The 23248-nt window shown below is 34.3% G+C and overlaps 1 protein-coding gene across 2 annotated transcripts; it reads right to left on the reverse strand.

Annotated features, from left to right (window-relative positions):
- Positions 1–550: 550 nt before the first annotated feature.
- Positions 551–23098, reverse strand: LOC106161320 (son of sevenless homolog 2-like). Of its 2 annotated transcripts, none has more exons than XM_087004739.1 (25): positions 22785–23098; positions 17972–18099; positions 17353–17613; positions 14741–14824; positions 13981–14061; positions 13542–13736; positions 13156–13296; positions 12541–12651; positions 12174–12272; positions 11815–11942; positions 11397–11527; positions 10732–10923; positions 10277–10394; positions 9657–9740; positions 8824–9044; positions 8422–8533; positions 7690–7846; positions 7203–7304; positions 6541–6696; positions 5890–6072; positions 5375–5492; positions 4901–5073; positions 4609–4725; positions 4054–4345; positions 551–3839 (listed from the first exon to the last, which is right to left on the reverse strand). In XM_087004739.1, the coding sequence occupies exons 2-25, from the start codon at positions 18083–18085 to the stop codon at positions 3439–3441; spliced, it is 3771 nt and encodes a 1256-aa protein (XP_086860865.1). In that variant the 5' UTR covers positions 18086–18099; positions 22785–23098; the 3' UTR covers positions 551–3438. The 2 variants fall into 2 exon arrangements, with proteins under 2 accessions (XP_086860865.1, XP_086860864.1); XM_087004738.1 differs by having other exon boundaries at positions 7203–7307.
- Between the last annotated feature and the right edge of the window lie 150 nt (positions 23099–23248).

A 23248-nucleotide genomic window follows, 5' to 3' on the forward strand; every position in this document is an offset into this window, starting at 1 on the left:
GTTTCATGACGCAGACAGGAAAGATAGAGGATATTTTTTAAAACCTTGTTTTAACGTACGTTACTTTCTACTTACAAAAATGTAGGAGGTATAAAGGAGGTATAAATAGGAAAAGAAATTCTAGAATACTGGAATTAAAAAAAAAAAAAAAACACCATTGATCCCTACCCGGATTTTACAGCGTCCTTTGAAGAGTTGTCATCCTAAGCACGCAGCGCAAACATATACAAAAGATGTTTTGAAATAAAAAAAATGAGTCTGTAGCTGCAGTAGAGATTATGATATCATTGGGATATATTTACACGTGCCTAATCACCGCTACAGTGAAATTTCCTCCAAGATAATCGATCACAAAAAGCTTTTATCAGCCATGCGTCAGCCAATTTGTGATCGTAATTCACTAAAGGTAATACACGTGAAATGCATTAAAAATCTCACGGCTCAATTACTAAAAAAAAGATCAAGTCTTGGGTGTTTTTTAGGCTTTTTCAAAACAAAGCACCAGGTTCCAGCCAAATGTTCATATTCAATACAGAAATAAAAAAAGAAATTTCATTTTAATATTTTATTGAATTTTCACAATAATCAACATGTGGCGGGCATGCTTGGTTATTAACAATGATAATAACAATTGGACAAGGAAGCATCATCATATGGCCACCAATTTATTGCCCTCTGAATAACCCAGAGTAATATGACAGGGGATATAAGGGAAAGAGGGATGACATACCTAGCAATTCTCTTAAATATACAGATATAAGGACACTGACTGGGCAGTTGGAGTGGTAGATGTCATGCCCATAGCAGGCATGCTTATTTTGTCATATTTGACGTGATTTTTAAAATGAGATAACAATGCAGCCATCTTGACTGAGATGCTGTAAAACAGAATCTTCCTAACCAAAAACACATGTAACATAATCACAGAGACAAATGTTGTGAAATAGACAACAGTTTCTTTACCAATCTACCTGTGTTAGTTTGAAATGTATTATCAGTAAAAACTTGATTCTAAAAAGTAGAAAATATTCCCAACAAGTCAACATGAGCCACCATATGGGAAGACTGGAAAACCTTAACAAGCCATATGCATTTATGTAGATTTTCCATGATCTGCTGTAATTTCTGCTCATTTTTTAGACATATGGAACAGTTTTAATTCAACACTCGACCAAAAAAAGGTCCGAAACATGCAATTGTTTTTGAATTAAAAAACTTTGTAATGTAATGGGAAAATCTTCAGTGTACATAAAAAATGAATGGTGGGTGCATTATCCATCAATATTTGGTTAAAATATTCACTTTATTTCAATTTATATGGTTATCTTATAATTATTCAAAATAACAATGTTTCAGAACTTTTTTGGCCGAGTTTACTTTGAAAAGCTTCCACAGTGTCTCCTCTCTTAGCAACTGCCAATGTATAAAAGTATCACAAAAATTAAGTTCTTAGAAATATATTTCAATGCATCAAGAAATTGAATTAGCCTTGTGAGGAAAGCAATATCGTACAGAAATGATGGTAAATATGGAAATTCTTACAATTTTCTAAATGTAATAAACTGCACAATTTTCTTCTTGAAATTAAAAAGATTCAAGTGTATTGTCAAAGCAATTATTAAGCTTACTGTATCATATATTTTGTTCAGACCAAATAACTAAATTTTCAACAAATGATGACCAACATAAATAATCGTTATCATTTTCTATAGCCAAAATTATTTATTTTAGCAACTGGGAAAAAATCAAAGCACGAGCATGGAATTGTAACAGTTACTGATACTCGGATTTCTACAGCATGATGTACTGTGGCAAATGTGTATGATGCATAACAATAAAAACAAATGAAAGTTTTATGACTGATTGCTTTAATAGTGACCTGCTGGACATCTTTGTCTCAGTAACTTGGTTGTGGAACTTCCTTTGGGAATATTTAAGACAAATATCGTAAGGCCACCTGATTGACTCACCAATATAAAAGGTGTTTGTGTGCATGTGTTTGCACACGTGCGCACATTACAGTTTCTGTTTTTCATAAATAACATTTGTATATAATAAATGCACAAAAAGATCAGTTTTTACTGATAATTTACCTTCACTTATATCTCAGTCTTCAAACTAAAAAGATCCATAAAAATGTTATTGAAAATAGCCTTAGAAATGGTTGCAAAATTTAAAGAAGGTATTCCACAGAAAAAAATTCAAATTTCAAATTTGAATGATATTTGTATAATGAAGCACACCTGGTAAGATGCAATGGTGGAGTAGAGGGGGTGGAGTAGTAGATGTGAGAGTTCTCTACTCAGGGTACAAAAAAATGGCAGTTTGCAACATCAGTTTGGGACTGGCATTGGGGTGACACGAGGAGATGGGAGGGGGGGGGGGGGGGTCACAATAATTTTGCACCATTCAAAACAAGCCCTTACTCTCCACTTCTCTGAAAGATTTGCACCCACACCATAACAGAAGGTGTGGTTAACCCCATCAATGTGCACCATGTGTGGCAGAGAAAAATTCCATCATATCTGATTGCACAAAGAAAAAACAGCATCCCAATATCATTCAATGATGTTGAAAAAATTATAAAAATATACCACTATTTCTTCACAGTCGCCAACAGTGAAAAGTACCTGTTTTGTCTCCCTTAATTTGCACATGTATATTTTCAACTTGCCCATATACTTTTACATGTAATCTTTGCGCTTGTATTCTTCCCATGTTATCTTTGCGCTAATATTGTTTCCATATGAAAGACACAGACATGACAATTAGACACAGCTGCCTTTTCAAGGCTTAAGAAGAACAATTAAGTAGGCTGAAGTAGCACGCCAGAACAACAACAATCCTGGTATCGGGAATGTGACTATAGTCTGACGAAAGTGAAAAACAACATTCAGTTCATTCTTGAAACGCGAAGAATTCCATTTCAGAAACTCCTTGCAAAACATTTTTCCAAGAGCTGAAATACAAAAACCTCTGCTTGTGGAGAATTTCACAGGAAATAAACTTCTGCTTTCATTGTGGATGCTGTTACTTTCCTTGAAGTTCAGTTTTGTTTGCTTCTACTTTCTTGGGAGTTTACCTGCTTTCCTAGAAGTTATCTTCACTTCTTGCAAGTACTCTACATCCATTCTGCATTCCAGGAATTCATCCAGTCTCCTAGAATTTCTGTGCTTAACTCCTGCTGTCATTGAACTCTGTGATGGATTCTTCAGGTTTCCAAATAATTATAAAAAACTTTCAATTTCTTAGAATTCCATTTCTTCTGCTCTCATTGGAACCTACTAGAGAGCTGAAAGCAATGAGCCATTGTATCATCCCATGGCACTGGCGGACTTAGAGCTCTGATTATGATTATCAATTGACTATCGACTCCATATAATGAGTGATCACCCACCTCTCATATTACTATTTGGCAAATCATTACTCCTTGTAGTACTAGCTGCTCTGATTTCTCTGCAGGGTTTTATAAGTTTTTGGCGGTAAAGCTGGTACAGAGTTGGGCTCTGAATCCCCGTTTACAAAAGCAGACGATGATGAGGATGAAGAAGTCTCTCTGTCAGAGTTCCGCCTCGTGAATAATGACGAGGTGGAACCTGCGTGTGAAATAATGTCTCCATGATAAAAATGCTGCAGAGCATAAGCACTATGAGTCCTCATATTGGGATCTGTGGTTCTTCGTGGTGGAAGTGGTGGCGGGGGTTGGTCAGGGCGAGGAGGGACTGGAGGAACACTGCTTGGGGGCTCCGAGGAGGAGGAGTGATCTCTCCGTCTAGGAGGAAGAGGAGGAGGAATTGGAGGGACCTCAGGTGGCTCATTGTTTCCTTGGATGCCTTCTCCTAAAATAAAAATAAAATTCAAGCAATTCATATCTCTATTGGTTCTAATTAAAGAATCATTAAAGCATTGTTTCATTGAAGCAGTAAAGAAATCCACATAGAAGCTGCATCGAATAGAAATGTCATGGCTTCTGCGGCCAAGAGTGGCATTGATCTGGTCATTTCTGTAAAGAAATGCTAATATTGAAAAAACACTTTAATAAAAAAATCTTACCTGGGCCTATGAGAACTTGAGCAAACACACTGGAATCACTGTCACTGACATTACCCTGACTCACTGCAGGGGGTGTGAGGGGGGTGCTGGGGGTAGATGGGGTACCACACTGACTGCCAGGGAGGTCAATATCCTCCTCTTGGAGCCTCGCAAAACTAAATGCTCTGCCTTCGTGAAGACTTTTGGGCAGTGTGCCATGACGGTCACGAATGGAGGAGGGTTTCAGGACTGAATCACGACCAGAGGAAGGCTTGATACCGGGAGATTTTAAAGGGTACCCATTTTTCCTTGGCTGAAAGGATAAGCAGATTATTACCATACAATTTTTTTGTCTTAACTGAGAAAAATAAGAACCTTTTCTACAAAAGTTTAACATTAATTCCAATAACAATGGCACTAATCCCTGACAGGTTGTCTGAACCCAACATCTAATACTCTTTCAATAAATCCATCCCTACAGAGGTCAATTACTGGTGTCAGCTGCCATGGATAAGAAGTTTTGCTTAATCAAATTAGTCACTATATTAAATGTTCGTTATTGCAATTTTTTTTTACATGTTTTGTCGGTCCTTTGGCATGTCTGGGTTCTAGTTCCAGAGACTTGTTGTACAGATAGTCATTGAACTCCTTCTCAGTCATGTCCTCTAAAGGATTCAGGTTCTCAAAGAATTGCTGCAATTAGAACATAAAATACATTATATATCATTGTTTTATTCTCTGATCTATAGATAAGAGTATACCATGGCTATTATTAAAACTTCAGGATATTTTTTTTTTACTTTTTGTGTTATATAAAGGTATAATGTGCACTGCATATCTTTAAACACAATATGAATCCTTTACTCACCCTAATGCTGGGTTCTGGTATCAAACAATATGGCTGGTTTTGGTACTGCTGGATTTCTCCACATATCTCGGCCACTTTCCTTCTTTTACTGAAGTTTATCAAGCCTGGGCCACGGTTAACTAAGAAATCTGGATTCCCTTCTTCTGTGTATAAAATATTTGTCAGGTACATTCCTGAAACAAGGAGCAATTAAAATAAGAATTCCAAATGTTAATCTTTAAAACAATCAGATCCATCAGGTTTCTGTTAAAAAGTTTATTTCATGAATTTTTGTCAAACAATGGACATTAATTATTATCTTTATATAAATACATTCTGTTGCATGATAATCAGGTATTTTAACCAAAATGATATGAACAGTGATTCAAGTATTTAAAAGTTGTGATATTTCTATGATACATGCTACCAAAACATAAAAGGAATAATAGGTCATAAGAAATCCTAAAACAAATTAAATGAAAGCTGAAGCCTTACCCAGAAATGGAACACATGGTGGATTTATGGATCTTAACTTTTCGATGTATTTTTTAAAGTGGTCAGAGTTGAGCTCTTTGGCTTCATCAAATGCTTTTAAGAGTTTATGGGGCAACTCCTGCAAACAAAGCAAATATAAACTGTGTAGAAGAAGAATAGTTACATAAGTAAAACCAAGGAAAATATTCTTAAATCAATCAGACAAATTCTAATTACTATTTTTTAAAATTTAAACAGGTGGATTATTGTTTTTTAAACCATCTTGTCAATGAGTAAATTGTAAAATCTCATGTGGGGTAAGCAGAAATAAAAGCAGCTTTTATTGGCCCAGTATCAATCAAGGAATATATTGTGTTTGCCATTCAGCTCTTCAACAGGATCATATATTACTCAAAATGGACAAGATATCAAGCAAGTAAAGTGGAAAAATTTTAACCTTTCCCACCTCCCCAGAAAGAACCACAAATGATGATAAAATGGAGAACAGAAATTCCTCTGTATTATACACTACTCACAATAAACGTGTGCTCTAGTCTGTACACAGGAGCTGAGTGGAGAGCGCTGACAACTTCCAACATCCCGTTGAAGTTATTTAACTCTTGAAAGACCAGCAGGATTTCCAAGGTTCTGGACATCACAGCAATTCTCTCCTCAAAGTTATCAGCCTCAATTATACATCGCTCCAGCCAGAATGTGAACTGAAATTGAGAAATGAAAATTACAGTATTAGCTGCTTGTTTAATTCAGGCATTTGAGTCACACATATATTCATATTACGTTGGAATTCAGTGGTTGCTGAAAATCCACATCTATGTTATCAACATGCTGATGTGGTGAGTTTTCAGTGACCTCTGAAACTCAGGTATACTGTGGATTAAAAAAATGCTTAGTCTAAAATTCAATTTATGTCACTTCAATTTATCTAATTATTTATTTATATTATATTATATATTCTTTATGAAAAGAATTCAAAGAATTGTGTGTCACCACTCGAATCAGTCATCAACAGGACAAACTGGGCTTTAACAACATGGGAACGCTATTTCATATAACCTTCTTCGATCATAGCAACATGAATATTTATAATAAAATATGTTACATTCCTGTGTTCCATATCAACATGTAATGGTATTGTGTTATCTTTTGACTTCTAAATTCCAGCTTACCATGGTGGAGTGATGAATCATTTTAAGCAGATTTGGAGATGTCTGGTTCTTTTCTTTTTTTATCCACACACTGCCTACAAGCTCTGAAGGTTTCACTGCTCGGTACAGATCAAATTCCAACAATGTCACCTGCCTTGCTATCTCTATTGGATGAAGCTAGAACAATATTATGAATAAACTCACATATCTAATGTACAAATACTGTTGTAAATGTTACAAATATTACAGATTAAAGAAATCTGTTATCAAATGTAAATTCAGCTTGAAAATATATATCAACAAAACATGTCTCAGAAGTTGCAGACAGCTCTCACACCCATAATTTATGACTAAAAAGTGAATATCATGTGACTGACTGACTGACATCATTATTTATTTAATTACAGACAAAATCACATTAGTTAAAATAAATGACACTTTAGAAAGCGCAAAAGGCAAAAGAAAAAAGTACAAAAAAGGATTGTAGGGGGCATTGATTAACATATATTGATAAGCCAATAAACCATCAAAGAAAAGTTTCTAATGGAGAAACAGTCAAATAAATAAAATAAAAAAGAAAGCAGTGAAGTCTTATGGCATACTTAAAGGGTACAGCAAAGAGAGAGAGAGAGAGAGAGGGAGAGAGGGAGGGAGACAGATTGTCCTCTAACAGACACACTTACTGTCATGAGATTGTACTCATCAGGTGTGCGGGCTGCATACCACTCAATCTGAGGTGGGGTCACACTTAGGACCACTTCCGGCTTCTCTCCACCAGGGATTTCCTGCTGCAGGCAAACAAAACATACAACTAGTCCAAGACAAAGATACCCAACCACTTACTGAATTCCCTCTTTCTTTGTGAAACCACTATATATGCATTTTTACACAATATAGTGTCTCTTGAGGCACTATGCTATATTTGCATCTTTTTTTTCTGTTAGTATATTTTTTAAAATGTATAAATACATAAATAATATATATAATAGATATATAAATAAATATGTACAAATATATCTAGAATCCTACAGCAGCTCAAACAAAATGGTTAAACATATAGATTAGTGCATTTCTGATCTGAATTTAAATTCTTACAAATTAAATATGAATATTTATCACAAATTTAATTAAATTGAAAAAAATTCCACTTGAATTCCTGTGGTCACTTACCCTTCTCTGTATGATCTTAGTAATGGACTCTACCCACTTCCTCATGGCTTTGCCTTTCACTGTATCCAGGAACTCCTTCAACTTGTCCTGTAAATCTGAATCTCTCTCAAAGTCATAGAAATGGTTGTTGACCCAGTGCCTTAGTACATTAAGTACTCTGAAAATAGTAGTAATAGTTATTAAAATGTTAAGCAGAAGATAAAATATTAGAGATAGAGTGGACTCCAAATAATTCATCACTTTATGATTTTTGGTTTTTTTAATCTTAATCTGTGGAATGAAGTTTTTTTTAAATATTAGCTGAAACTTATTAATGTTTCCTTAACTCAAATCTTCGTATAACTCAACATGAAGCCTACTGAATATCATATTGACACTGTGATTCATATAACACTGAAAATAAAACTGCCACTATGTTCTGTAAAAAGGTATAATGATATGCAGAAATCAATGAAAAGTCTTTTTCATAGAAACACAAATCTTTTATATAGATGGTTTAATCTAAATGACTGAGAAATGAAGAAAGTGTACACATAACCCATTTTGACAGATTACACATATCACACTTCTGTTAAAAAATATTCCAAATTGAACTTCTGACAGTATAAATTTGACCATTTCCTATATTAAAATCTTGAGCCAAATTTTCATTGTCACATATTTTTTTCACAATCTACCTCACTTGATATAAAAATAACTTTCATAACATATCCATAAAACCAATCAACTTACCTAAACTGAATTGGTTTAACAAACTCTTTCCGAAATCGTTTGATTTCTTCCCTGTATGCCAAGTCGTCCAGTTCTTTCACAGGATCCACAGGTAATGGCTCAGGTATATTAAATGTGCTACTGAGTTAAGGCTTTTATATTCTTACAACTAAACACATCTCTGGCACCATGAATAATGGAAGAGAAAATATGGAAACGCAACAGATATCTTTGGAAGGTATTTACATCAATTGAAAAAGATTGTGTAGCTTTTTTTTCATTTTAAATAACAAACCACACAAGTCAATCACACAATGATAATTAATCATAAAAACATTAATGACATCATTAATGTACACTTGTCATTTAAAGATAATTGTAGGTACATACAAACAAACTAATACAATAAATTTTTCAAAGGATATCTTTCTATTAACAAGTCCAAAAGTTCTTGTGGAGTACAAAATGACCGGAAAGTGGTCAAAAAAGTCCGAACAAACTTTGGATCAGCATATCTGTACATATGGTAGGTCAGTCTTTCTACTAATTTTAAAAGAGTTCCTCCTTTTATGAGTGGACTTTCTCCTTCATACTTTAAGTTCTGTTCAAAGACAATATTTTCAGGAGTATCTTCATCTCCAAACCTTAAAAGAGGTATATAAAATGACTTTCTTGTCCATTCAAATGTGAAACAGATCAACAACTGTTCATAAAACAATTACAGGGGCAGATTTAGGCCGTCTTCTGGGTCTTCTGGAAGACTTTCAAGATTTTCAAGTTTACATTGACAGGAATCTATTTTTTGCTGTCGGAAGACGGTCAAAAATGGAGGATGGTAACAAAGATAATTTGTAAAACTGTCAGAAAATATCTCTAGATCCGCCCCTGAATTATGCAGACTTTAAACAAATGGTGTGATGGGGCCATAGCGACGACCCGAAGGTTCAATAGTCCTAAGGTTCATTGGTATGAATGTTCACTATAGAACCTTCGGACCTATAAACCTTTAATTAAAAAAAAAAAACGATGAAAATGTTACCATTTTCCAGACCAATGAACCTTTGGACCAACGAACCTTTGGACTATTGAGACGCCCCCCGTGTGATAAATATGGATCAGTAACAGTTCCAAATTACCAACATTTTTTAATACCTTAGCTTAAAAGTGTTTTGTTGAAAAAGTTTTCCATTTTAAATATCATATTATATATTTGTGTATGTTATTTTTCCACTAGTTCATAAATAAAATAAGCCCACCTGTATTCTTCCTTTGATGGCAGTCTGAGAGGAGCATTCTTTTCTTCTTCAACTAAAATACTGTCCAACTTTCTGTCTAACATACTGAAAATCAAGAAAATATGACACGTCAATACAAAATATTCCCACACACACAAAAAAAACAGAACAACACTACCAAATGGTCACAATATGGACAAAAGACTTGCAAAAATAGGGAGTGAAAAACCAAATGTGAAACAAACAGCTGGTACTTTGGGGCTCATCTTCAAATAAATACATTAATCATACCGAGCACATTACACCTTTAAAGTACATGCCTCTTTCATAAGTATCACAGGGTGGGGCAGATTTTCTTAAACACAGACAAGCTGTCAAATATCAATGGCGTATGGCCAATACAGGAATGCAAGATTTGTGCGCCTATGTGTGTCTAACTGTACATAATCATATATACATTGACTGATTAATCCATGTAGAAATTTTTGAACAAATAAATCTTGCTTTTGTCCCGACTTTGCTATAGTTTTGGGGTTATAGGAAAATTATCAGTCCCAAGAAATAGTTAGTCATATGGGGACAAAAGAATTGCTTGTTCCCTCTAACCTAGTCTACAACTGTATGATATATGTATATCCTACCTTCTGGTATGCAGTGCTATTAGAGCTGCCATCCAGTTACATTTCTCTTCATAAGTTTTGGCAACTAGTGTGACACTGGGATGATCACGCACCTGGAGCTCAAATGCGTTCTTCAAATCTGAAATGACAGTTTTCGTTTTGATGAAACCTTAAGGCTGCTTTTCAAGCAAATTCCAAAGAACTTTGAGGAGTTTCATAAGTCATAGACGAAAAATTTTGTACAAACTGATGACAACTGATTTGATAAATAAGTAAATAAATAACAAATAAATAAATAAATAAATAAATAAATAAATAAATAAATAAACACCGATTTTTGTGCTATCTTGTCATAACTTAACTTGTGTCTTAAAACTGGTAATCAAATGTCACTTTCTGGATATTCAGTAATCAATTTGGTCACTATGTACCCATGACATAAAAAATGCCCAGATAAAAACATCCCACGCCACTACCTTCAGCATCCTCATGGTCGATCACATCCACCTTCCTCATATAGAACTTCTCTTTCAGCCTAAACTCCACTGCAGGACCTATGGTGACTGAAGATCTACGGAGGTTTTGTTTACACAAGATAATGAGACCATCAAAGAGGAACGCCTGGCGCTCTCGTAGGTTCCTGCCTGTTTGCTTGAGTAGCACCCCCTCTGAAGAAGAAATTCACAGATATTGCATGACACACTACCAAAAAGATCCTGTGGTGTGTTCAAGTCACATGATGGTATATCAAGGTATTCTTCTAGTTTAAAGTTGAAGTTACATGATATTTCACATTATACAATGAGACTGCGATTTCCAATAAAAAATCACTTACTGTAAAGAACATATGCATTCTGCTTTTGTTTTCCAACTTCTAACATAAACTATTTTATCTTAAAAACCTTAAGCTCCAGCTGGCATGTTAAATGTTTGTCAAATTTTAAGACCTTTAGTACTTCTAATTTAAAAGAAAAATGAAAGAAAATATATGTACTTGGATGTTTTAGTCTTTTTGTTGAAAAGAAGATGGCTTATGTCCAATGCACTGGAATGCAAGTTTTTTTTACAAATTGGCACAATAAATATTAAAAAAACAAACATAAATATGCTACCATGGTAAAATTAACAACAACATTCTTACCCATGACAAACTCATTACAGCTCTGTCTTATGGCCTTTCCCTCCCAACCATCTATCTGTTTCTGTAACTCATTGATTTTGTGAAGGGTTGCTTGTCTGCCTAATTGGCCATGAAGGCGAAAAGTTGACTCCCTGAAATATAATAATAGACCTCTCAGATTTTCTGCTCTCGACCTTTAAATCTGTAAACAACCTGTGAGCCTGATATTAAAGGTATTCTGTACTTTTGAATTAAGATGCAAAGTGCTCCCATAAATAAGAACGCTGACAAATTGTGCTTAACTAAAAATATTCTTACAGGTGACACATTTGACTCCAGATAAACAAGTAGCATAATAAGATAAACTACTCAATCTTTTCTCACATCTCCTTAAAATAAACTCAATCTTTTCTCACATCTCCTTTATATAAAGACTTACCCTGGTTTTCTCTTTGCCAACAGTCCTGCAGATTTTTTCTCAACTTCGGTTTTTAGAGGTAACAGCATACTTTCTGCTTCCTCTAGACTCTGTTTGTCCTCTTCATCTATACTAGCATCCTTCAGTGCCTATATAATAGTGAAAATAATTCAGTGCATGTTAAAACTGAAGTTTTAATCAACAGCTTTTACTTTTTTGCAACTTTCTTTGTGCATTTTAATGTTACATCCCGTGGCAACGGACCATCTTATTCTTTTCCATTGCTAAGTAGCCATGTAATACAACGGTGTGCGACTTTCTCCAGCAATAAATAAAAAGATAAAGACACCTCAGTCAGTACTCATTTAAATCATCCTTACCTTTATAGACTCAAAATAATGTAGAAAATGATAAATAGGACCCAGCAGCAGCTTGGGCAGCACATATTTCACAGCCTCAACAAATCCCTGGCCAGCAGTCTGGAAATTAAAGATAAAATGTACATGTATAGCAGAGTACTTGTGAATACTTGTTAAGACAAGGGCACATGGAAATTTGCATATTTGATGACCAGTGTATGATCTTTGAAAAATGCCTTCAAGTAAACAGTGATAAAACTTAAATCATCTACTCCATTGTGTGGCAAATTTGAAAATATAATATATGACATCAAAAATACACTCACAAATTTTACACAAACAACTGATTGTACCAATTGAAGGCAGTATTAAATGATTTCATGCGTACCTGAAATGTAAGGCTAACATCTTTTCTTTGTAACAAAGTATTCAATCTGTCCCTAGCATGGGGCTTCATCATGTCTTCTGTGTACTTTCCATACACTTCAAATTCAGCACCCTAAAACAATCAAATAATAATAATAATAATAATAATAATAATGGCATTAAATAGGTTTTTCAATGCCTCTTGTGCAATAAGCTGAGTCAGATATGTGGTCAAGACCCTTTAAAAAAGGGTTAAAAAATCATACATGACTGGCAGGAAACAAGTTTAGTCTCTTTGGTAACGATTTATATTTAACTATAATGGATAATATTGACAGAATACTAATCAACTGAAAAATAATGGTAATTTCCATTTTAAACTTTTATCTAATTTGGAGTCAGTATTTTCTTTTCTAAAATTTTGTGTAATGTTGTAAAAACACTTCAGTATACATACTGTCATATCCTCACTTTGAGCAGACTGCTCATCATTTACTATGCATTCAAATACTTTGGCTGATATTCTATTAAAATACTTAAACTAATTCATACAATTTGAATTAGGATTCATATCTGTCTGTGCAAAAATTTCTTCATAAATGAATAAATAAATAAATTTATCAATTAATAAACTTACTTCAGCAATTTCTTCAAAACATCCACCTATAAGCGGAGGTGTGTTTTCATCTGTCATCTCCACTGTGTCCTCCAGGGAGCTCAACAACTTGGATGTCAAGTTGCGAATATCTAGAACATTGCTGAATATCACCTCAAGATCCTGTAAAAAAATGAAAAAAATGTAGGAAAAAAATTTCTCAGTTTCATCATTCATGATGGATTGCGTCACAAATTAAGATAATTCAATACTTTCAACTTTTGGTACAATATAATTTGAAAACATAAATAACGACAAAAACACTAACAAATAACTTATAGTAATTTACTGTCTAGGTAGATAAAGACTCAACTTTCTTAGAAGCACAGACAATTACAAAACTAAAAAGGGATTTATGAACTACTCACCTTGCTCTTGGGAAACAGGTTTGCAAAGGGTGCTCTAAACACTTTGATTATCATGTCCAACTCCCTTAAGTATTGGGTTTCTTCTAGCACCAAATCTTTGACAATTTCTTCATATGTGAGGGAATCCCGTCTTACTGGCTCCTCTTCTACTGTTAGAGACACCTCATCATCTTGAAAGAACATGTCCATCAGCACCTACATAGATAAAATCACATTATACTTTAACAATAAAACCTAAACCAATAAATATAACTAGAACAGTTGATTGTTACAGGTTTCAATAAAAAATTTACCAAAAGATATTTACCAAAAGGCATATTTTAAGTGGATTTTTGCATGCAGGCACTTCAGTGTGTGCGAGTGTATGATAAGTATTCTGTGTGCGTGTGTGTGTCTGTGCGTGCGTGCGTGCGCGCGAGCAAGGGAGGGGCACACTGACCTTGTCTGCACACATGGCCACCTTAATGTCCTGGCATGTGATCTCCTGATGCTTGATATTTTTAACATAATTGCCCGCCAGCTGAAAAAATAAAAGTCATACATTAAGAAAAAGTTTTCAACATTTGGTATTTTCAAAAATCATCAGATCATTTTAATCTTTTTATGTCATACCTGACCTTTTGATGCTTCAGTTTCTTTACCTAATCACTTACCAGCTGTAATAACCAAGATCATTTATAAAGAAAAAATTCACATCTGGTCTTTCTTGAAATAATTTTCTCTTTCTTTGTTGTTGATTGCATTTTTGCCTTGACTGCTTTATCCAATACAATAATTGTATTTACTTTCAACAAAAATAACATGGCAACAAAGCTGTCAAATGGACAGCCATACAAAAATCAAAACTGATAATGATACTAATAATAAAAACATGAAAAATATCAAATAAGAGCCTCATCCTGCATACTATAAAAACAAAAACTATTGTAACTGAGATGAAACAAGTATCTGTTAACCATTCTTGAAATATTCAGAAAAATACAAGATGCAGTTTCCCCTTTTATCATGGATACAGTGCAAATAGTGCACAATGACAGCACCATTTCCAGTGATGACAAAAATGATCACTATATTGGCCAGACTATGGCTGTCAATAAAAGACTAAAAAATAAATCCAAAATACCAAATTACAATCTAGTCATGCATGAATAACAATACTTTTAAATAATTTGAATCAAAGGACACAAAAAAGAATTTACCTTCAGTATGTCAGCAGCAATGTACTCCAGGACTGCCACAACATACAAAGACACTTGGAAATCCACCTTGTATCCCAACACCTCCTGGTAATGATAAACAATTCAGAATATTAATTATACTAATTAAATGGAAAAAAAAACTACCTGATACACCAGTACAATGGGTTGAAAAAAAAAAAGACCGAAGAAATGTTTGATCATGGGACTTCTAGTTTTTATCCCAGTCCAGCACATTTTTAGTCATAAAACATGATCATGAGACATGATTGAAACAGGGTGTTCACTGAATTAACTTGTATCTTTTGCCAGAAAAAATATCAGAAAATCTAACTCTCATGCTTTAGGGTGTCCAATAACATTAATGGCCTCTCCAATTAAACTATGGTTTATCAAATTAGTCAAAAAGACCAAACAAAACTGAAACTGAAATAAAACTGTAACTGTGTGATGATTTTAACAAAAATATCATATGGGAGTAAATCCTATACTAAGATTGCATATGTCTTTGTTAAACATAAGTAAAATACAAGCTAAGAAAAAGAATAAGTTCTATTTAAATATCACTAATAGTATAGGATTAAAACAAAAAAATAATTATGGCTTCATCTAACAAGTATATAATCCTATAAAAGCTATATCTATTTTGTGTTATTAAATAAAGCACTTGATTTTCGTGTGTCTGTTCTAGCTGGCTTTCTTTTGCCTGAAAACTTGTAGACTTAAAATTATTTAAAGAACTAAAAAAGACATCATCCATGAATCAGTTCATACAAAAAGAAACTGCCCATAAACACTCCCATCCTCAAGTGAGTAATTTGTTTTTCAGTTTTTGCATCCAATAAATATATGAGGAAGTCAATTTCCTCGTCTCTAAATTCCCTTAATATGGTTCAAATTGAATTTCCCTCATTGATTGTCCAATTCAACACAACAAGTACAAAAACAAATATGTAGCCATGACCTGTGTACTGTATAAAAAGGAACTGTAGATGCTGGTTTAAATGTCAAAAGTGAAAAAAAAGTACATCACACCTGTTATGGTAGCATCTTTATAAATAAGATTTTCCCTCAAGCAGTAAAATAATCCTATCTTTTATGCATTTGTTTATGTGCTTGTTATGTGTTATGTCAAACCAGTTATAACTTTTATGTCCTGCTCTTTTAAAAAGCCTTTAGAAGTTTTAAATATGTCATTTGATACAAAAAGACATCCATGATGAAAATCAGTTAAAAAGCATAGGATTAATGATTTTTTAAATTTTGTTACCAGACCATTTTGTAACCTCATTAATCCAAATCAAGTTGAATCATTATTCAAATTGAAACATACCAAGCCAATTTTTGTTTGATTTAAAAAGGAATAATGAAAGCAAGATATAATTTCAAAATCCTGTATAAATATCAAAGATTAAAAAAAGGGATTGTGGCCGTTAAAAATGAATCGAACAGAATGAAATGCTTTGAATGACCTTTAAAACAAGAAATACTAGCTGGAAACCAAGAAGACTCAGAAAAGCAGGATGCGGTTACAGTGTGTTCATGTATCAAACTATATTTGGTGATAATGTGGTGGCAGTAGACAGAGAAAACTGAGAATAAAACTAAATGAAAGAAACTCCGGTAAATCCAGAGTTCCAACAATACTTCGGCATCATCTATTCTATGGGTGCATAGATACCTTACAGAGGGTCCACCTGGTTAAAGTTTAGTGTTGCTATTATTTTTTCTAGCAATGTAAAATTACTGGGAAATATATCGGCAGAAGGAGGGACAATTATTGGGGGGGGTATGGAAGGTGTTCAATCAGCAAAATCATTTCAGACATTTTTTAAACATATTCTTTTTTTTATAATCACTAAAATTCTTAAATAAAAAGAGTTATTTCAATGTTGGATGAAAACATACTTCAACAAAAAATTTGCTCTAGACATTAAGGCCTCAGACACTTTCACATATTTGGATTTTTACACAGAATTTTCCCCTTCAAAAAGATATCAGAAAACCATTCATCAGTTTTACGTGAGCAGGTCTCCCCCCAGGTCAAGATCATTTTTCCCTGGTAGCTTATAGTGATATACCACATATGTAGTAGAGCATATGACAGGTCTCTGCAGCTAATAGTGAATTTTAGGCATTGAGGGGGTGATCAATTTTCCAAAGGCACTAATTAAATACCATGCTTCTTAAATTCAAATGGTGCTATGAAGTTTATTTTGTGTTTAGCCTTTTTTTCCCCTAATTTTTGATCCAAAGTTAATTTTCAGATGCATAAGATTTTCTTAGACAAACTTTTAATATGGCACCTGCTCACTTCCTGCTATAGAAAAAACTACTAGTACATTCAAACACTTGTAGGGGTTTTATTTTGTACTATCCTTTACAATACAATCCAACTATTTTTATGGCAACTTTTTCACACTAAACTATCTTTCTTCACTAACTCTCTTGCCATGCTTGATACAGCCACCTTATTTTTGTCCTCAGTTGTAATGCTGCAAACATGGCCAGCAAAGCATGTATGACAGGCCTTGAAAACTGCTACACCTGTCTTTAAACCAATGTTATAAATATCTGAAAAACTTAGCAACATTCAAGCTGTCTCACTTCCTTACCCTGATAAGCAACGGGTGAATTTTATCGACAGGTAAAACCAACGGGGACTTCTTCTTCCCCTTTTCCAGCGCATTTTGTGCATCGCTGACGGCCCATTTATCAATTGGATGAGGGAACGTCTTCTGCACACGATCCTCCACTTCTTGTACGTTATGCGGCTGGCAGGAACAGAGCATGCCAAGGAGTTGGAAAATCAATGTTTCGATATATTCCAAAGCATCCTCTCGGCAGCTTAGAGAAGGGTGCACTTGATGCTGCACCTAACAAAAGACAAGAAACAAATCAGTTTCTCAATTAATATAATACATTTAAGGTATATGAGTGTGACTATCTGAAAATTTTGAATGTTTGAAGGCTGTCAGCAACAAGATCTTATTCACATTAACTAATTCATCCATATGAATTTGTCTAAATATCTATAACAACAGACACAAATCATAATGACAGTAGAATCTGTTGATAATTATGACCTAGAAACTTACATAAGTCAATTTTCTCGAACTGTGGTTTCTTTTCACAGTAAAATAAGAATTCAAACTGTGAGCTATCCACATATTTCTTATACTAATGAGATAAAACAAAAAACAAAGCAAAACAAAAACAAGGATATTGTTTTACCTTCTGTAGTGCTGCCACCAAAAGGCTCTTCCATTTTGCAGAATTATCCTCCGATTCAAAGTTATAGATACTCTGCTCACTACCACTAACAGCTATAGGAGACAGTATACTCATTCTGAAGTTGACAACTGAAAAGATTCAGAAAAAGAAAAAGTGAGTGATCACTAATAGCAAATACCATGTATCAATAAATGACACCACTGCCACCAGATGGTGAAAACCTAAAGCCCTATTTCATCTAGGTGTGCATCATTATTTTAATAAAATATGCACAAATAGTCCCCTTCCTGACAGAATTTTTTTTTCTAAAAAAAGAAACCAAGCACAAAAATATCTATAACTACTTTATGTTCTCAAAACATGGTGAGGTAGTGTACACTGAGGACTTGAAACATTCTTTAGAGAAATTTTAGGAAAGAATGTGCAACTAGGTATTTTAAGAAGGTGATTTACATAGACCAGGTTTATGGTATAAAAATAAACATTTTCTATGGAATGTGCCACCGTAAAAGTAAGGAATCCACAGCGCTGATGCCAAGAATTTGTGCTTTACTTCATTCTTTAAGTCTGGAAAGATTTATGTTTACTAACAATGCATTCCCTAGGTGCAAGAAGGAAAAAGAGAGTCTGTTCACATAAGGTGAATTCAAAGATGGGGACAAGAGTACTTTGCCAGCAATTTAATAATTAAAAGAAGTAAAAGCCAGCAGCAGCTCCTAATTGACTACTAATTAAGCAGACATTATAATACTTAATCAAGCGGAGTGCTGCTGTATGTTGAGGGGATAAAAGAGATTCCACTGGGTCTGAACTAGAAAATTATTTGCACGTTCAGAATTGTCTGTCTGGTGGTGTTTTATGACCTAAAATGATCCAGGTCATTCTGTCTGAACACACCATTCTATACTTTACTTGGCTCACTCAAGGTTAAAATTTCTTTCGATTCAATTAAATTTTAGAACTAATTCAATGTTAAACTTGGCTTAAAATAGCAAAATATTTTGTCTTCCCTTGGCCAAAAATGAAAATGTTTACCTTTTGGCTAAAATTGCTAAGGTAAGATGTACCCAGGTATAGCTGTGGTACATGATCTAGACTACTCATCAATTAATAGACAACCATCATAAATTGATTACTCTCAATAATATAATCTGTTGCAATGTCAGTCATTTCAGAAGATAAGGAAGCACTGTCATCTACAGATGTCAGCAAATTAAACTCATTCTCAGACCATATATTTTGCCATGATTTTTTTTGTATTTGACTCTTGATTCTTAAACAGAGAAAAAATTATAATTTTCTTTGAATCCAGGGACTATGGAAGAAAAAATGACTAATGAAGAAAAGAAGTGTTTTGTACAACTGAATCTTATCAAATCATATCAGTGTCTCAAAATTCCCATCATACATAGATACTAATTGTTCAAACATGATAGTGGACAATTTCTATATATATGTTCTTATTAACTAGGATGTGGATCCACTCCATTGTCTGTTGGACTGCTGGGGCCACCACAGATGACCTGCTTCTTCCATCCCTCTCTTCTCTCAGCTGCCTAATGGCTGCACACAGCTTCATGGCTGTCCACTCCGGAATGTTGTTTTCCCATCTTTTTTTTCTGTCAACTTCTCTTCCTTGCTATTCATACCAAACCCAAAGGACTGTCCTGGTAAGCCCTAAAGACATTGTAGCGTGCCTGTACCACCCCATCTTGCTACAGCCAGTAGGGCTTTATAAGGCCCTATATAAATTTGTCAATTTTTGTACCTCCTCATTGGAGATGAAGTCTCTGCAAAAAGATGGTGTCAAAAGGCTTTCTGTTCAAAGCACCTTGTCTGAGCCATGGCCTGGATTCTTCCATCTAAACCTGCTGTAAGGTCCATTCCGAATAAATGATCCGAGTACTAACCAACTGCTGACTAAATATGGCCGACCACACTTCAAAAGAGATGCCGCTGCTTCTTGATGGTCTCCTCGCTTCTACATGTGCCATTAAACGGATTAAATCTTGGCTATGAGCTATAATTGCTAGACCTCTGCAGCACTAGCGTGTGTGGAGGCGGGAGACCATTGAGAATCAGCAGCATCTCTTTCGAAGTGCGATCGACCATATTCAGTCAGCGGATCAGTTAGTACTTGGATCATCTATTCTGAATGGAGCCTAAGTGTCCATAAGCAAAAGGCATAAAAGAATGTCCATAAGGCCAGAGAGTGCATTGGTCTGCTCTCTGAGATGAAGGGTATTCCATCCTTTTCTATTGTGTTTCTTTTTATTAACTACCGACATGATATGTTATGATTAGTTTGGAATTGTTTTACCAATTGCTGAAAAAGGGCCCTGGATAATGACTAACCAAGAAACCCAGAGCATATATAAATACTGCTTAACCTTGATTATTATGTGTGATGCAATATATATTTATTACACAAGATGAAACAGAGGGATACCCTGGATGTCTTTGACCTAGTTCTAGACACACCTGCTCCAGGACCACCATTTCCACACACACACACACACACACACACACACACACACACACACACACACACACACACACACACACACACACAAAAAAAAAAAAAAAAAAAAAAAAAAAACTAAAAATATCTGTTAAAGTTCAGTCAGCTTAAATCAAATGACAATTTTTTTTAATCCTGTGAGTCTTAAAATGTACAGGAATGCACACATACAATAACAATTAGGGTCCCTCTTTCTTTTGTTTGGAGGAAATCATCTTTAGATTTGTACAGAGTCAGACATTTTTGAGAGTTTAAATTGAAGGTTTGTTGATTTTTTTTCCTGAGTGCAAATCTTTTATGCATTTCTAAAATATATCACATTTAACAAGACCAGAGGAATACTTATTCATTCATAAATTAATGCTTAAATGTTGACCCATTAAGTAAGATGAAAAGAAACTTTTAATCCAGGCACCAATTTGTCCACTTACAGTATTTACATACTAGACCAATAATCCACAATACAGGTATTTATTCATTCATAACTGTTTGGTAATAGAGCAGTGATTACAATTAGGAAAGAGTTTATCCAAAAGTGACACAAATTAATGTTTTGAAAAGTTTACATGTAAAAACAAAACAAAATCTGACATGCTTTTTGAAATGTATAATTTAACCAAAAAATTAGATAATGGACTGTAAGAATTCACATATTTATTATATCTATAAATCAATAGCTGTCTGGACATTGAAGAAAATATCCAAGTTCTTGCAACAGTTCCTAATGCCCACCATATCTGTTAGATTTGCAGGGTAGGGTGGTTTTCATGTGAATTCATAAAGGATTTTAGATCTCACTGCTTGACAAAGCTACCATAAAACATAACACAGCAAACTTATTGCACATAATAGATCTCCCTTGAATTCAAATAGAAACATTTATTTCTTACTAATATATTACATTTCTTTTTAAGATATGTACAGATTACTTGCACTAATTGAAAACAAGAAGCGTGTACTTTAACATTTATATAATACCAAACAGATGATGACTCAAAGCAATTAAATTTGTGTTAATGTATTCCGAGATTTACCCTGGCATATTCATATTTTGAACCCTTATTCATGCTAAAATAGCTTAGGGTTAAAGCAGGTTTTCTTGTTCAAATAGAAGATATTCACAGATGTAATGTAATGCAATTTAACATAATTTTCTTAAAAGAGCTTCATTTATTACAGATAGACATTAATTTATTTTGATTTATCTGCTGGCTGATTTGTCTGTTCACCCTGACAGACTGTTTTCATATATTTCTCTTGAAAACCCCACTCCAAACAAAAATGGATTACCAATTAACCATACTATATTTGTTATTTAGCAGTCTATATGTGATGTGATGGGACCTCAGATTAGCCGTTATACTACCACACACCTTATATCTGCTATTAACAAGAATTATCTACCAGATAAGTCCCAGATGTAAGTGGTCTTATGTCACTTCTTTGGGCTCATTCCCATAGACACAATCAGTCTACATAGACCGATCCAACTCTGCGGGGACTCTCACTGAGTGCAGTCAGCTTAACTGAATGGCACTCCTGGCACTGAGTAGAATACAGAAAAGTTGGTGATTATACAAGTACATTGGAAACAATAAGAAGCATGACATTTAGTTAAGCTGACAGTAGTCAGTGAGAGTCTCTTCAGAATTGGATCGATCTATGTAGACAGATGGTGTCAACAGGAATAAGCTAGCCTAACAACTCTCTATAGGCTCATTCTCAATGAATTTATCATTCTTTGTAGATCCAACTTGCTGAATAAAATTTGATTATTATATTAAAAGACCTCCTCGAATTGAGTGGAATACAGAAAAACTGGTGATTATACTGGAAACAAGAGGAAGCAATCTAATTTTTTCTTGTTAATACAAATTTTTATGCAATAGGAGAAAATGTCCAGTATTAATAGGATTTTTATTCAGACTAGTCCATCCTGATTCAGGCCAGTAGACTTTAAGAATGATTGGCCAATAAGCTGAAAAGTTTATGGCACAGAATTGTGTAAAGCTGTAAAGAAGGCTGTGCTGGCACCTTTGACAAAACACATAGTAAATGTTATAGAGTGTATATCTGTTACTATATAGAAAATTTGTTACAACATGCACATCACATATGTTAAAATTGAATTGGGTAATACGCAAAACAAAATAGATTAGTTAGACAGCTTATATTAAACGTTTTTTTTTCTTGTAATTTCATGAGGACATCAATTTTGACAAGCCTCTGCCTCTCTACATAGTCTGTTAAGCTACATACTTAAACGTATATGCCCACGTTGTAATATCTTACCTTGAAGTTAGTCTGCGATCTTCACTCGACATAATTCCGCGAAACAAAATCAACAAAAACAGCAGAATCAGCTGCAATACAAGCAGCCATGTTGAGTAAACTCAACGATTCTTCAGGTAAGCACAGTTATCATCTCTTTACTCTGTACGCTAGTAGTGAGGCCAGTGACGATCAATGGAAGCTACGGCTTTAGAAAGATGTCAAACCCTTCAAGCTGATCAACACCAAAACTAGTAAATGCAGTAATTGTATAAAAACTTCCGCATTGGATCGCTGGTCTTTACCGGATGTTCTCTTAATATGACTGCGCTTGCGTACTTAACGCAAGACAGTCCCACTCCACACTCAAGCCAACTAACGTGTGTGCACTCGTGCGTGCTGCAACTGGCGTAAGATTTATCTGCATGTTTCACGAAGAAGAGATATCAAATAAACAAATGCATTTTTTCAAATGAAAAATTAGT

The sequence above is a fragment of the Lingula anatina genome, chromosome 2 (genome assembly GCF_051362555.1).
Source record: "Lingula anatina isolate TDL-2025a chromosome 2, LinAna3.0, whole genome shotgun sequence".
NCBI classification, from domain to species: Eukaryota; Metazoa; Brachiopoda; class Lingulata; order Lingulida; family Lingulidae; genus Lingula; species Lingula anatina.

Coding starts and splice junctions, on each gene's coding strand:
- LOC106161320 (XM_087004738.1), bottom strand. CDS start 18,085: ATGAGTATACTGTCTCCTATAGCTGTTAGTGGTAGTGAGCAGAGTATC. Junction 14,062..14,740: donor TTGCTGCTGACATACTGAAG/GTAAATTCTTTT, acceptor TTATTTTTTCAG/CTGGCGGGCAATTATGTTAA. Junction 10,924..11,396: donor CTGTAATGAGTTTGTCATGG/GTAAGAATGTTG, acceptor TTTCTTCTTCAG/AGGGGGTGCTACTCAAGCAA.